Source organism: Barbus barbus, assembly GCF_936440315.1.
Source record: "Barbus barbus genome assembly, chromosome: 28".
Lineage (NCBI taxonomy): Eukaryota > Metazoa > Chordata > Actinopteri > Cypriniformes > Cyprinidae > Barbus > Barbus barbus.
The window spans coordinates 3,434,749-3,450,147 of record NC_136756.1 but is presented as its reverse complement, the minus strand read 5'-3'; the positions used below and the strand labels follow the sequence as shown (position 1 = coordinate 3,450,147).

Sequence of the window (15,399 nt, the reverse complement as noted above, 5' to 3'; positions counted from 1 at the left end):
TATGCTAATTGTCAATCATCTTTGACGATAGCGGTCCTGACAGAACTGTGAGTTTTTAAAAGCTTAGCTTAATTGTGTTCTATAAATGAAGTGCTTATAAATGGCTGTTGAGAAAGTATTTTCACATAAAATAGACTAGAGGGTTGGGCCCAGAAATGGTATTCCAAGTCACAACTTAACAAGCAACTAGCATTTTCTTTAGATATCAACAGTCATTTATAAGCACACATACACTCACAGACCACTTTATTAGGTTCACCTGTTCAACTGCTTGTTGATGCAAAAATCTAATCTAAGTCAATGCAATTCGGCACGTAGACAAGATGATCTGCTGAAGTTCAAACCAAGCATCAGAATGGGGAAGGAAGGTGATTTAAGTGACTTTGAACGTTACATGGTTGTTGGTGCCAGACAGGCTGCTCTGGGTATTTGAGAAACAGCTGATGTATCAGAATCAGAATCAGAATGAGCTTTATTGGCCAAGTATGTTTACACATACAAGGAATTTGCTGTAGTGACAGAAGCTCCACTGTGCAACAGAAAGACAGTAACAGGACAGGACACAGGTAATAAAAACAAAATAACAAGAAATAGCCAATAACCAATGTACAAAGCAGCAAAAAAAAAAACTAACAAAAAAAAACAATATATAATATATAATAGACAACTATGTATGTACAGGTCAAGTATGTGCAAAATAGAAATGAGAAGAAAAAAAAAAAAAGTGTGGTGAATGGATACTGTATTATAGTTGTGTGTTCCACGTTTATTATCGAGTGTTCATGAGATGTATTGACTGAGGGAAGAAACTGTTCCTGTGTCTGGTCGTTCTGGTGCACAGAGCTCTGTAGCGTCGACCAGACGGTAACAGTTCAAAGAGGGAGTGTGCTGGATGTGAGGGGTCTAGAGTGATTTTACCAGCCCTTTTGCTCACTCTGGATAAGTACAGTTCTTGGAGAGTGGGGAGGGTTGTACCAATGATTCGCTCAGCAGTCCAGACTACCCTCCGTAGTCTTCTGAGGTCAGATTTGGTAGCTGAGCTGAACCAGACAGTTATTGAGGTGCAGAGGATGGATTCGATGATGGCGGAGTAGAACTGTTTCAGTAAGTCCAGTGGCAGGTTGAACTTCCTCAGCTGGCGAAGAAAGTACAACCTCTGCTGGGCCTTCCTGACAATGGAGTCAATGTGAATGTCCCACTTCAGGTCCTGAGAGATGGTGGTGCCCAGGAATCTGAATGACTCCACTGCAGTCACAGTGCTGTTCATGATGGTGAGTGGGGGGAGAGCAGGGGGGTTTCTCCTGAAGTCCACAATCATCTCCACAGTTTTGAGCGTATTAAGCTCCAGGTTGTTGAGACTGCACCAGACAGCCAGCTCCTTAACCTCCTGTCTGTAAGCAGACTCGTCACCGTCCTGGATGAGGCCAATCAGTGTGGTGTCGTCTGCGAACTTCAGGAGCTTGACAGAGGGGTCTTTAGATGTGCAGTCGTTGGTGTAGAGGGAGAAGAGCAGTGGGGAGAGAACGCAGCCCTGAGGAGCTCCAGTGCTGATGGTTCGAGTGCTGGATGTGAATTTACCAAGCTTTACTAACTGCTGTCTGTCTGTCAGGAAGCTGTTGATCCACTGGCAGACGGAGGTGGGGACGGAGAGCTGAGTTAGTTTATTTTGAAGGGTTTCCGTGATGATGGTGTTAAAAGCAGAGCTGAAGTCCACAAACAGGATCCTCACATAAGTCCCTGGTCTGTCCAGATGCTGCAGGATGAAGTGCAGTCCCATGTTGACTGCATCATCCACAGACCTGTTTGCTCTGTAGGCAAACTGCAGGGGGTCCAGTGATGTCCTTCAGATAAGCCAAAAGCAGTCTTTCAAATGATTTCATGGCTACAGACGTTAGGGCCACAGGTCTGTAGTCATTAAGTCTAGTAATTTGGGGTTTATTTGGGACGGGGATGATGGTGGAGGGTTTGAAGCATGAGGGGACTTCACAAAGCTCCAGTGATCTATTGAAGATCTGTGTGAAGATGGGGGCCAGCTGATCAGCACAGATTTTTAGGCAGGCTGGTGACACACCATCTGGACCAGGTGCTTTCCTTCTTTTGTTCTTCCTGAAGACCTGGCACACATCTTCTTCAATGAGTGCTGGGGGGTGGTGTTTTGTAGCTGGTGATGTCCTTCATTCCTCTCCACACGGAAGCAGCATCACTGGAAGATAATTTGTTCCTGAGCTTGTCAGAATAATTCCTCTTTGCCACTCTGATCTCCTAATGTAATGGGATTTTCACATTTTTGCACATTGACAACCATCACTAGGATTACAAAAAATGGTCCAAAAAAGAGAAAATATCCAATGAGCAGCTGTTCTGTAGGTGAACATGCCTTGTTAATGCTGGAGGTCAGAGGAGAATGGCCAGACTGGTTCGAGCTGATAGAAAGGAAACAGTTACTCAAATAACCACTCGTTACAACCAAGATTTTCAGAAGAGCATCTCAGAATGCACAACACGGCAAATCTTTAAGCAGATGAGCTACAGCAGCAGAAGACCACTCCAGGTGCCACTCCTTTAACTAAGTACAGGAAACAGGCTATAATTCACACGGGGTCACCAAACCAGGTTGTGTTTCCCAAAAGCCTCATAAGTTCCATTGAGCTCAATTGGTAATGACAGAACTTGTGCAGTGCTTTTGGGAACTGCAACCCTGTACAAGAAAAGATGGGAAAAAGGTTGTCTGGTCTGATAAGTCTTGATTTCTGCTGCAACATTTGGATTGTATGGTCAGAATTTGGCATAAACAATGTGAAAGCATAGATGCATCCTGCCTCGTCATCCTGGTGGTAGTGGTGTAATAATGTGGTGGGATATCGCACAGTGTATGCCCAGCTTAAGATAAGGGAGTCAACCTGTGTCCATACACAGAAGAATGATAGTGTGAATGATAGTAGTTTTTTTTTCCTGTAGTTTCACAGCAAATATTGTAATATACTCAAATACACTTTAAGGAAGTACCCCAGTGATAGCTTTGTACCTTTTCCTTAGAGTGTATTTATTCTGTAACCTAGAGCAATCTAAGTTGCGATGTAGCATTATTTGTTGTACCCCCGGTTTCACAGACAAGGCTTAAGCCTAGTCCCAGACTAAAGTGTAAATCTGAGCTGTTTTAACTGAAAGAAGCTTGCACTGACTGATCTTTAAATATATCAGTGCCTTTGTTTTGTCTCGAGATTCACACCAGTAATGTTTTTTCTAAGGCATGTTAGTAAAAATTACTTAAATGTCCTAATTGAACAATGGCCTACTCCTGGCTTAGTCTAAGCCCTGTCTGTGAAACCGGGCCTTAATTTGTTCAAATTTCTTAAAATTTCATTCCAATATTTTTTTCCAGTAAAGTCTACATTTGTAGACTGCTGTCATGTCTTGTTTAGGTTTTTTAGTTTAGAGACTCTTATTGTGAAATTTATTTTTTTATATTCTTACTTTGTTCATGGTTCCCGTGATTAGCTCCTGTTCTTAACTTCTATTTATCATGGGGGGGGGGGGGGGGGGGGGGGGGTATTCATTCTTTCCTTTTTATTTGAAATTTTCCCAAACGTGTTAACTATATCATTTAATAACTTGATCCTCAAATATGTGTAAGTAAATGCATTTTGCACCTTCATAGATAGTTGATCTATAACGGGTGATGGACAAAGTAGCCTAATAGTGCAATCTATTAAGTACGCATAAAAACACGTCTTTTTTCTTAAGTGCCAGATATGGGTGTCATGCCATAAAATATTTTTAATATGACTGACTTTGTATTTAATGTTAATTTAAATTAAAACATTGTAATTTACTTATTATAACACTTTCATTGTACAGAAAGAAAGCAAAAACATGTACATTATCAACATTTTAAGCACTCTCAAAAACTCATTACAATCACTGAAGCTGTTTACACTGTGAAATGAATATCCTACTTGCATCTTATGCAAATCTGCACTTTATTGTTTCTGATGAGAGAATTGTCAGAGAGCAGAATTCCTTCAGCAAGCAAGTGAAAAAAACACCGGCATTTCAGCGATGACTCATCTGAACGCCTATGATTGGTCATTGCATTCAAAAGCTCAACAGAATTTTCACGAGTTCACACTTACATATAATTTAAAGGGGTAAAGTTTAATGCGTATTTGGCGTGCTGTCCGGGGGGAGGGCTCCGAGCTCGGAGTTCGGCCCGAACCCAGAGTACTCCCTCCCTATGTAAGTGCTTAGGACTAGAAGCGTGGAGAAGGGGTGGTGGAGGGATGCTGCAAAACTCTCAATGGAATGAGGTGAGACTGCTGAGTGTATATATACACCTCTTACCATTGATTGCTGAGTGCTCTCCACTTGTGTTAATTATCTGAACGTGCTCCTCCCGAACTTTGTTAATAAAATATAATTTCACGAGTTCACACTTACATATAATTTAAAGGGGTAAAGTTTAAAGCGTATTTGGCATGCTGTCCGGGGGGAGGGCTCCGAGCTCGGAGTTCGGCCCGAACCCAGAGTACTCCCCTCAAAAGGCTAAAGAGCAGAGGACAGCCGCTGAACAAAACCCCCCCCCAAATGAGTGCCGAGTTTGGCGGGCTGGTATCTCGAGAAAGGGTCTGGATGTTTGCCCGGGGGGGGGGGGCCCGTGATGGCGGCTTACTGTGCCTGGACTGACAGGCCCTGCTGGCCTGCAACGGGGAGCAGTTGTAATTTGGAGCGACCGATCGAGAGAGTTTGCGCCTTCTTTCTCCGCTGTGAGACCAATGCTCGCTGGACAGAAAGAGGAAACAGGAAAATGAGAGCTTGACCGGGAGATTTTCTCACACTGCGTCCGCTGTGAGACCAAATGCTCGCTGGACAGAAAGAGGAAACAGGAGAGAGGAACATGAGAGCTTGACCGGGAGATTTTCTCACACTGCGTCCGCTGTGAGCCCAAATGCTCGCTGGACGAAAGAGAAAACGTAAGTGCTCTACCGGGAAAGTTCTGACTGCGTCCGCTGTGAGACCAAATGCTCGCTGGACAGAAAGAGGAAACAGGAAAGAGGAAAATGAGAGCTTGACCGGGAGATTTTCTCACACTGCGTTTTCTGTGAGACCAAATGCTCGCTGGACGAAAGAGAAAATGTAAGTGCTCTACCGGGAAAGTTCTCACTGCGTCCGCTGTGAGACCAAATGCTTGCTGGACAGAAAGAGGAAAAGGGAAAGAGGAAAATGAGAGCTTGACCGGGAGTTAAACCCCGGGGGTTTTATTCAATAAGGGTTTGGTGAGCATTTTTAATGTAGAATCGGTTGGTCCTGATATAGCTTTGGAAAGCATCTGAGGACCATCTCCCAAGGGCTTGGATCTGCTGTTGGGAGAGGCCTTTTTGGGCTGCTGAAGTTGCTGCCCCAATACGGAATGAGTGACTTGAAAAATTCTTTACTGGGATGCCTGACTGTTGGAGAACAGATTTGAGGTGTTTCTGGAACCAAAAACGTGTCACAGGTTTTTTGGATTCGTCTATGAATAGGGGTTCAAGAGGAGATTTAGCCTGAGAGCTTCTCCATTGCAAATATGCCAGAATTGACTGGTATGGTTGGATTGGCGATGAGAGGTTAAAAATGTAGATGAAATGACCTTTTTTGGTTTGGTCGGTCTTACTTTGTTTAATCAAATATGAAATTGTTTCACCATCTAGTACTGATAAGTCTGAGATGGTGGGGTGGATTTTTGGGTCGAATTTGGAAGTGATGGCGAGTTCCGAGCATCTAAGAAAACCAAAAAGACATGGCGTCGAGTGTGCGAGCAGTACTGATGGACTGGTAGCCTGTGCGGAGGTCGTGAATACATTTGGTGAGAATGTCTAGTGTTATGGGTTGTCTGGCGTCGGGACGGGTGGGCTGGGATCTTTGAATCCCTTTGATCAGGAGGGAGGTTTGTGAATTGTTTATCTCAAGGGAAGGAGCGCCGTACATCAATTTATGGAAAAACTGGATGCCGCTCAAGTAACCTTTGATGGACCTGACTTGAAGGCCCTTAACGCTATTAAGGTAGGAAATAAAAGAGGTGCTTGAAAGAAGAGAAAAATCAGGGAAAGGCATGTTATCAGAGACATGGAATGTTTTGAAACATCTCCAAGCAGTCACGTAGGATTGGAGGGTCCTGGGAGAAACTGCTTGGAGGATAGTGTCGAGCGATGCGTCAAGCAGGGGTTTTAACGGGTGGGTTACGGGAATATTAGTTCTGAATAGGGAGGTACTGGAGTTGGGAATTGATCCGCCTCTGGAGCCGGCGTCCTGAATTTATGAAACAGAAAACGAGACAGGGAGTCAGCGATTTGGTTTTCTGACCCAGGGATGTGTTTAGCAATTATGATGAATTGGTCGCAAGCTGAAATCCAGGTGAGACGCCTTAAGAGTGGCATCAGAGCAGGTGAATGGGAACGGCCTTTGTTAATGCAATGCACAGTTGCATCGTTGTCGCAATGCACTAAAATGCTACTAGCAGCCCATTCTTTCCCCCACAGAAAAGCTGCTACTACGAGAGGGTAAAGCTCGAATAGAGCTGAGGATTGAGATATATCCTGGAGCTGCGGTGGCCACGGAGCACGAACCAATGACCTTGAAAAAATCCCCCGAAACCGATTGACGGGGGTGGCGTCTGTGAACAGTTGGATATCGGTCGGGGACGAAACAAGGTTGCTATAGAAAAAGGATAGGCCGCTCCACTGCTTTAGAAATGTTAACCATAGCCTAAGTTCGTCGCGACATGCTTGAGTTATAGAAATGAGGTCCTCTAGCGAGTGGACGGAGGACGCGAGTGAGAGGAGGTGCGATATCCCCCAGGCCGTATCCCACCTGAACAACACATAACACACCCCGGTACTGTACATCTGTAAATAACTCATCAAACCTTCATCTGTACATAGGACACATGCACATTCACAGTTCTGTCTATGGTCATGTCTCTTTTCTGTATATTTTTATTTTTATTACTATTGTTATTCTTAATTATTGTATATTCTCTTCATTAGAATATAAGTGTTCTTTATCACCTTAATTATATGTTGTCTGCACTATGTTTGTACTTTCTGTACTGGAAGCTCATAACACCAAGACAAATTCCTTGTGTGTGCAAACACACTTGGCAATAAAGCTCTTTCTGATTCTGATTCTGATTCTGATTCTGAATCTTCTGATTCTGATTCTGATATTGGATTGGATTGGATTCAATTTATTGTCATTGCACATGTAGGTATAAGGCAACGAAATGCAATAAAGAAGAAGAATACAGCACAACATGAGGAAAGAGAGGAGAAAGAAAATAGTCCTCACACTACGCTCCTGAACGAGAGTGCAGTGTGAGAACAGACAAAAACCTCAGCATAGAGCACAGTCAACACAGGAACATAACTTGCATAGTAATCCAGTTCAGACGAAACAGCCATCCGGCCAGCAGCCATTACAGCGCGAACACAGACCCGTTATCAACTGACGGGATGAAGCGACGAAGGCGTGGGATGGGGGTAGGGAGGTGGATGACAATCTGTATATATGAGCGTATGAGTGTGTGTATGTGTAAGTTCGTGTGAGTTCATATGCCTTGAAATTCGTTGCGCCAGTACTCCAAACCAGTTGTCTCAGTTCGCAGGTTGTGGTGCGACATAGCAATTGCCATGGAAACGACCTTGGCCAGAGCCCAAGCGCCCGACAATAACAAGGTGTTTGATGGGGGAGGGAAGAAAGAGCGTCTCCCTGCAGTATTCATAGGAGAGTTGATACCAGAGCGGCCTTGCCAAGCCGTTCTGTTTCGGGAAGCCGGAAAGAGATAAGATTGTTTTGTCTTTGGGCGAACAGCTGTCTTCTGGTTTCACAGCTATTCTCATTGTCCATTCTGATCTCCTTGTCCATCAATTTTCCTTTCCAAAGCCGAGAGCTTAGCCGTGATCGAATCCATATTGCGATTAATCGTCTCTGTTTCAGAGCCGACCGCTCTGCCAACAGCCTCAATCATGACGGGCAGCCTTGAGAGGTTTTGGATAGCCAATCCCGTCTCCTTAATTTTCCGATAGTTTAGGGCAACACCTAATCCAAACAGCAGAAACCCAGTTATCATGGTTCCGAATAAGAAGATGTCTTCAATGTCCTCCACGGAGAGAGCCGCCAGACACACGACCCGCCATCTCTCCCATGCGTCCATCGTGTAGCCAGCAGCAAACGTCCCAGCAGGACATTCCGGTTCTCCAGATCCCGATCTTCTAGTCGAGAAGATGGTGTCAATTGCGTTAAGAGACCAGTTGATCAGATCCATAATTTCGGTTTTGTAAATAGTGCAGCGAGAGTCTCTTAAGAAGGACAAGACAGTACGAGAGAGCAAGCAGGGAAGTTCAGGATAGGGAGGGTAGAAAAATGCGACCGCCTTCGAACAGAGCCAAACGAGAAAATGCCCTGCGGAATGATGCGCATTGCGAAGTTTAAATGGCCGAGCAGGGATAGGAGTTTGCGTTTTGAACAATTAGATTTTTCAAGGAGAGTAGAAGAGACGAGAATTATTCGATCAATTTTGTGTTTGGGGGATGTTGCAGGGCCCATGGTTTTTATTTTTTTCTCTGCGATAGGAATTCCTAGCTCAGAAAAAACTTTTTGGACTGTGAGGATGTGCGCGGCTGGGATGGCATTGGGAGACGAGATTATAAAAAAATCGTCTAGCAGGTGAATGAGGTGGGGAATGGCGTAGTTGTTCGACAAAATCCAGCAGACGGCTTCTGATATCATGTCGAAAATTTTAGGGCTGCTTTTGCATCCGAAAGTTAAACGCACTGCAAAATAATATGTCCCGAGCCAGCGAACTCCAAATAGGTGCCATGAATCTGGATGGATGGGCATTACTTTGAAAGCAGATGTAATGTCAATTTTTGCAAGCCAAGCACCCCAACCTGCGATTTTGATCATGTCGATAGCCTGATCTATGTCGTGGTATTTCAGCGAAAATTCATTGAGAGGGATCAAGCTGTTTATGCTTGGGAACGGGGAATTGTGCGGGGCTGACAGGTCGATTATTAGGCGTTTTTTACCCGAGAATTTTCTTGTAGCCACTCCGATGGGGCTAATACGAAACAGATTAAATGGAGGATTGTCAAACGGGCCAATCATGAAGCCTGACTCAACTTCTTTTTTGATCAGTTTGCTTACAACTTCAGGTTCTATGAGGGCGGATTGAAGATTATTACATGTGATGTTTTGGGAGAGCGGGCATTCTAAGCCGGCTTTGAATCCGTTTTTTAGACCTGACAGCAGATAATGAGTAAATTCAATTGCATGTGTGAAATATTTACAGGAGTCGCCAAATAATTTTTTTATTTTTTATTCACAGATTTGTAAACTGGACATATAATGCGGGCATGAGCGCCGCCACAGAAGCTACAAATATGCATGAACCGGCAGCGCGATCTGTTACATTTACCCGCGTTGAAATGGTTACAAGGATGTCTGCTTTCGTCGAAAGCGGAATCCTGGTTTGCGCTGGTGGTTGCTGCACGAGGCACGTAGCTGGTGGATTTAGATGTGCTTGTTCCCGGGTAGGGAAGAGAGGAAGGGTTAACCTGCGGGCACGACGCGGTCGTGTGCGCTACTGACCTGCAGACCGCGCAAGAAATGTTTTTGCAACCTAAAAACACCCTGCTGTGGAGACCATGCTCCAGTGCGCCCCAGTATGTGCACTGGTTCCACTGTGCGACTCGCACGGCACTTTTGGCTGAAAAATGTTTATGGTACGTGACGAAATGCCCACCCCCATAGGACAGCGCGAGTTCGGCTATGATTGCTTGATAATCATTCAGTTCGCGCCGCCTGTGGGGGAAAGCTAAACAGATGATTTCAGTGTAACGGGAAAAAGCTATAGAAAATTTGGAAAATGAAAGAACGCGAGATGAGTGAGTGTTTGTGTTTTTTAGGGTAACAGAGAAATCCCCGAAATCTATTTGGCAGTCTGGTTCAGCTGCGGGGAGTATAAAGAGAAGAGAGGAAAGGTCTACATCCGCACCTGAGAGGATCTGTGCGTGGATGTTTTGGGATACTGGTGGTGGTTCCATGGCGACGGCGTTGGACGGAACGGGCATCGGTGTTGCTGTTAACAGAGAATAAGGTGATTTTTGTTGTAATGTAGAACTGGGAAGGGTATACGCCGGGTCTGCAAATGTCGGCGGCGGCCTCACGCTTGCATGACCTGTGGCTTGAAAAGGAAAGTTATTTGGAGGATATGAAAGAATAGAAGGATTATATGATGAACAATGGGCTTGAGCTGCAAGCGGAGGCGGGCCCGTGCTTGTTTGAGCTACTGGAGCTGCAGGCCACTGAAAGTGGGCGGGGTTGTAACCTGTTGGGTGAGACTGTTGAAGTGGTTGGATCTGTGCTGCTAGCGGTGATAGCCTCGCGCTAGTGTCTGTGACAGGAGCTGGAGACCACTGAAAAGGAAAAGGGTTATAAACAGCGGGAGTATAAAACTGAGTGGTTGTGGGGAGGCCGCTGGGCCCGGCTGTATGCGGCGCTGTGGCAGCAGAAGCCGTGGTGGAGGGCTGGGCCTCATTGAGAGGTGGGAGTGCCATGGCGGAATCTGGTGCGCGGCCCAGGCTCGCTGAAGGCCTGTTGCTGCGCTTTGATGGGCGAAGCGATCTGGATCCTGTGCGGGAAGATGACGGTGGTGACTGGGCAGGCGATTTTTGGGCCCTGCGGGCTTTGCTCTGCCTGTGGTTCGTCTTGGGAGTTGACTGTAAGGAAACGTACAGATCATACAGCTCCGCCTTGTTCATTTTCCGCGAAGCTTGTATGTCTGAATTCCCCAGTGCTTGTTTTAATCCGGCTACGGTCCATTTCCTGATAGGTGGGATCGTCGGAACGGCCGAGCGGTAGGAGGAAGCCGGAGAAGAAGATGGAAGTCTTGCCGGGGGCGGTGAAAACTGGCCACTGCGTCTTGGTGAGCGCAGGGCTGTTCGGGCCGGTGTGCGGCCGCGTGAAGAAGCCTGGGGCTCAGGTGTGACGTCCGGCGTAGGAGGTATGGTCGTGGGACCGGTGGAATGCGCAGGGGCATCCCTGGCAAAGTTTACTTCTTCGTCGGAGGAAGAGCTTGGACGTTCAGACATGCTGCAAAACTGTCAATGGAATGAGGTGAGACTGCTGAGTGTATATATACACCTCTTACCATTGATTGCTGAGTGCTCTCCACTTGTGTTAATTATCTGAACGTGCTCCTCCCGAACTTTGTTAATAAAACATCATGTGTGTGATTGTTTACAATGTGCAGCTGCATTCTAAATCCACTTGGCTCAAAAATCTGAGGGGGCATGTTAGAATGGGCATGACGTCTCTGGTGTATATACACCCCTGCATTTTAGTCTTTATTTGTCAGCTGTTGTCTTTACAAATATGTGAACCTGTTATGTTTTTGTCTTGCATTCCTCCATGTTGCATTATCTTCTTGGATATTCTTGGATTCACTTCTGTCTCCTTGCCAGACTCATCAATAGTGGTGGCGAGATGAAGCTTCATGAAAATTGTGCTACATGGTTCACAAAGGCTTGATACATTAGCATACAGGGTGCTTCTCAAACAGAAGGATGCATCCTAGTAAGGCTGCATAACTAGGCTTCCACGTCATCAAACTCCATTGAAGGTCGTCTCAATTTCAAGGATTCTTAGTAGGCAGTCTTTGTTTTGAACGATACAGCATGTGTATCCTTCACATCCTTAAATCACCCACATTCTTTGCATGCATTCCAATTTGCGAAAAGTAATTAGCTGAAAATTATTTGCTGTTGAGCTCTTCCAAGTTCATCATGTTATGCAAGATGAAAAATGATTTTTGAGGTGAAGGCATTTTTTTAAACCACTGAGAGAGACTGAGAGCATTTATGCTTTTGTTGAACAGAGGGAAACTGAGTTCTTTAGACTAGTGTTGGGAGAAACAAACCTTTCAAAGCTTTGAATCAACAACAAATTCAAATGCAACTAACACTCAGGCCAAATCATGCATAAAAAAAATAAAAGCTTTTGCTACAAATGTTTAATTGTATTATTCATCTGCCAACTGTCATTCTGACTGTCATGACAACCACGGTTCCAGTCCGGAGATATTCAACTCAGTGAAGTACTTTTTGGGGCATTTCTAGACTTGTGTTTTTTCATGTCAAGTTTTTATTAATGAAATGAGAAAACTTTGTCTTTTTTCTCAGGTCTGTAAGTCCAGGAGTCTTGTCTAGTGCCTTTTCGACCATCAAATTGAGCACATATGCAGTACAGATGGGGTTTTTACATTGAACTCCCCGGCACATACCACTATATTGGCTGCACCATCTGTAACTAGATGTGTTAATTTGTGCCTACTTCCCCATTCCTCCATGATGATAAACTTAGCTGCTGGCAACTTTTCAGCAGTGTGGACTTGGGGAAATTTCTGCAATCCTAAAACCACAGTATTAAGTGACCCCTCATTTAAAGAGTGGCATGCAAACCTAAGATATGCATTCATTATAACTGAGGTCCATATATCTGCTGTCAGGCTGACTGTCACATCATTTTTGACTTGGGCCTTGGCTTCCTCCTTGGCCTCCAAGCACTCTGGTTCCACCCAGCTTCCTGGCTTCTTCTCCACCAGTTCCACCCAGCCCCCAGGCTCCTTTGTCCTCACTTTTTCTGTCCAGCTCCTTGGTTTTTCCCGTTCTGCTGGCTCTTGCCCTTGGTGCATGGATTCCATGCTTTACATAGGGACCCACGAGTCCATCTATACCTGTTGACCCATCGGCTCCACCTTGGTGCCACTCTTCGCAGTGCTTCCACAACAAAACTTTCAACACTTGTGTGCCTCACACTGTGCATATTTGTGTGCATATTTCTGTTTAGAATGCTCAAGAGTAAAAAAAAATGCCAGTAGGTTTCTGTAAGGGGTAGGTTTAGGTGTAGGGTTACTGTAAAGGGAACAGAAAATACAGTTTGTTCAGTATAAAAACCATTACGCCTATGGAGAGTCCCCATAAACCATGCAAGAGTGAGTGTGTGAGTTTGTGTTTTGTTAGCAATAAGGTTATAATTTAATAATTGGGCTGTATTTTTGTGTATATATTACAGTTTCTTTATATTTATCCATATGATTTATTTAGTTCTTTTTGATATTTTTGACTGTTATTTTTTTTACTCTCTTTGTGATCTCTGGTATTAGAGGGGTCATATGATGCGATTTCAGTTTTTCCTTTGTCTTTGGAGTGTTACAAGCTTTTCGTGCATATATAAGATCCGTATATTTGTAAAGACTGAAGTCTCAAACCCAAAGAGATATTCTGTATAAAACAATTTGTCCACGCCTTCCAAAAATGTCTCATTTAAACACGCCTCAACATGTCTGCGTCACTGTGTGGGAAGATTTGCATAACACTGCCCAAATGTTTACCAAAGAAAGAAGGCGTAACTTTTATTCTCGCTGTAGTATTGTTGCTGCCGCCGCCATGTCGTGGAGATGCTGTGTGTTTCCAAATATGGTAAGGGGTGTAACTTTTCCATCACACGCTTGAGGTATTTGCCCAATCACAATGCACTGGATAGCTGGCTAATCAGAGCACACCGCACTTTTCAGAACGATGAGCTTTGTAAAAATCGACGTGTTTCAGAAAGGAGGGGCAGAGAGGAGTAACAATAATGTACGGTATGTGGAAAATAATGTTTTTTTTTTACTTTAAACTGCGTAAACACATTGCATTTCACCAAATACACAAAATAATGCTATTTTTAGCATCATCATATGACCCCTTTAACAGCAAATGAAATGATCAAGTACGCTGGCCAAAAATGTTCAAAATGTTCAAAAATACTCTTCAAAATAATCCTGAAGTTATGTTCTGCTCTAGCTTTTGAAATACTGCCTCTTTCCTGAAACTTGGTATTGTGAATATTGTTGGTACCGCTATGATAAACTCTATGATAAATTACATGTGGTGTCCTTTATTTGTACACTGGATTGGATAAAAGTGTCTGTTAAATGATTCAGTGTAAGTGTAATGTATATTGATAACTGAATGAATGAATGAATGACGCATTTATATAGCGCATTTATTGTGTATTGCCGTACACCCAAAGCGCTTTACAATCATGTGGGGGTCTCTCCTCAACCACCACCAGTGTGCAGCATCCACTTGGATGATGCAACGGCAGCCACAGGACAACGGCGCCAGTGCGCTCACCACACACCAGCTACAGGTGGAGAGGAGAGAGTGATAGAGCCAATCAAATGGATGGGGATTACTAGGAGGCCATGATTGATAAGGGCCAGTGGAGGGAATTTGGCCAGGACACCGGGGTTACACCCCTACTCTTTACGAGAAGTGCCATGGGATTTTTAGTGACCATAGAGAGTCAGGACCTCGGTTTAACGTCTCATCCGAAAGACGGATGATTGATAACTGATATTGATAACTGAACTGAGCTTTTTAATGCCATGCCCCACCCCAAATTATATTTAAATGAGTGACATGTTAAGAGCAGGGTAGTTGAAAAGGTAAAGGTTGTGCAAAAGAATAATCAGATGTTCTCATTCTATCCTGCTCTTTTTGCTTTATTCAGGCTGGCTGGAGGGGGAGGCCCACCATCAAGCCCAAAACTAGGCTATGGAACCGGTAGTGATCGAGGGCCAGGTGGTGACTTTGGCATGGGCGGCATTCAAGCAAGTGGAAGCCCTTACAAAAAGCTAGTCCATGATGGACCTAGACATTCCCAGACGTCTTCTACACATCAATCTCAAATTCAAAGTTCATCAGGGGGCATGGGACTTACCCAAAGCCCTGGACAACATGCCTCCAGACGCAACCTCCAGGTGGACTTCAGCAGCAGCAGTGGTCGAACAGGCTGGTCACCGTCAGTGTCTCCCGACAGAGCCAGTGCTCCAACTTCACCATACTCAGTACCCCAGATTGCACCGATGCCTAGCAGGAAGCTCTGTCCTGTTTGCAATACTACAGAGCTGACAAATGTTGATGGGTCACCAAACTTCAACAAGTGTACACAGTGCCACACTACAGTGTGCAACCAGTGCGGCTTCAACCCCAACCCACACCTTGCAGGAGTAAGAATATTGAATAATTTGGGATTCATACTATATACTGTACTTGTTTATTCTGATTGAATATGTTTTAGTTTATGAAGATTATCTTCTAATAATCTTTTAGTTTACCATGTGTGTTTTCTGTGGCGTCCTCCGTTATTATGTTTTTCATTCAAATCATTGTCATTGACACTTAAATAAATACAAAATGCAAAAGAACTTAAATATTAGATGGTGAATGACATAGATGGATAAATCAGAGTTTGAGGTGTTGAGCTCTTTGATCATCATAATTCTGTAAGAAGTGCCCCGCAAGTCAATCATACCTG

At 44.4% G+C, this 15,399-nt stretch overlaps 1 protein-coding gene across 1 annotated transcript in view; it reads left to right on the top strand.

Moving 5' to 3' along the window:
- The window catches only part of LOC306848110 (protein bassoon-like), a gene marked incomplete at its 3' end in the record, with an annotated part of 62,103 nt that overhangs the window by 18,563 nt on the left and 28,141 nt on the right, over positions 1 to 15,399 (top strand). Inside the window, exon 2 of the mRNA XM_079382463.1 lies at positions 14,593 to 15,091. Within this exon, the coding sequence (XP_079238589.1) occupies positions 14,593 to 15,091 (499 nt within the window). The remainder of the gene's footprint in view (positions 1 to 14,592; positions 15,092 to 15,399) is intronic.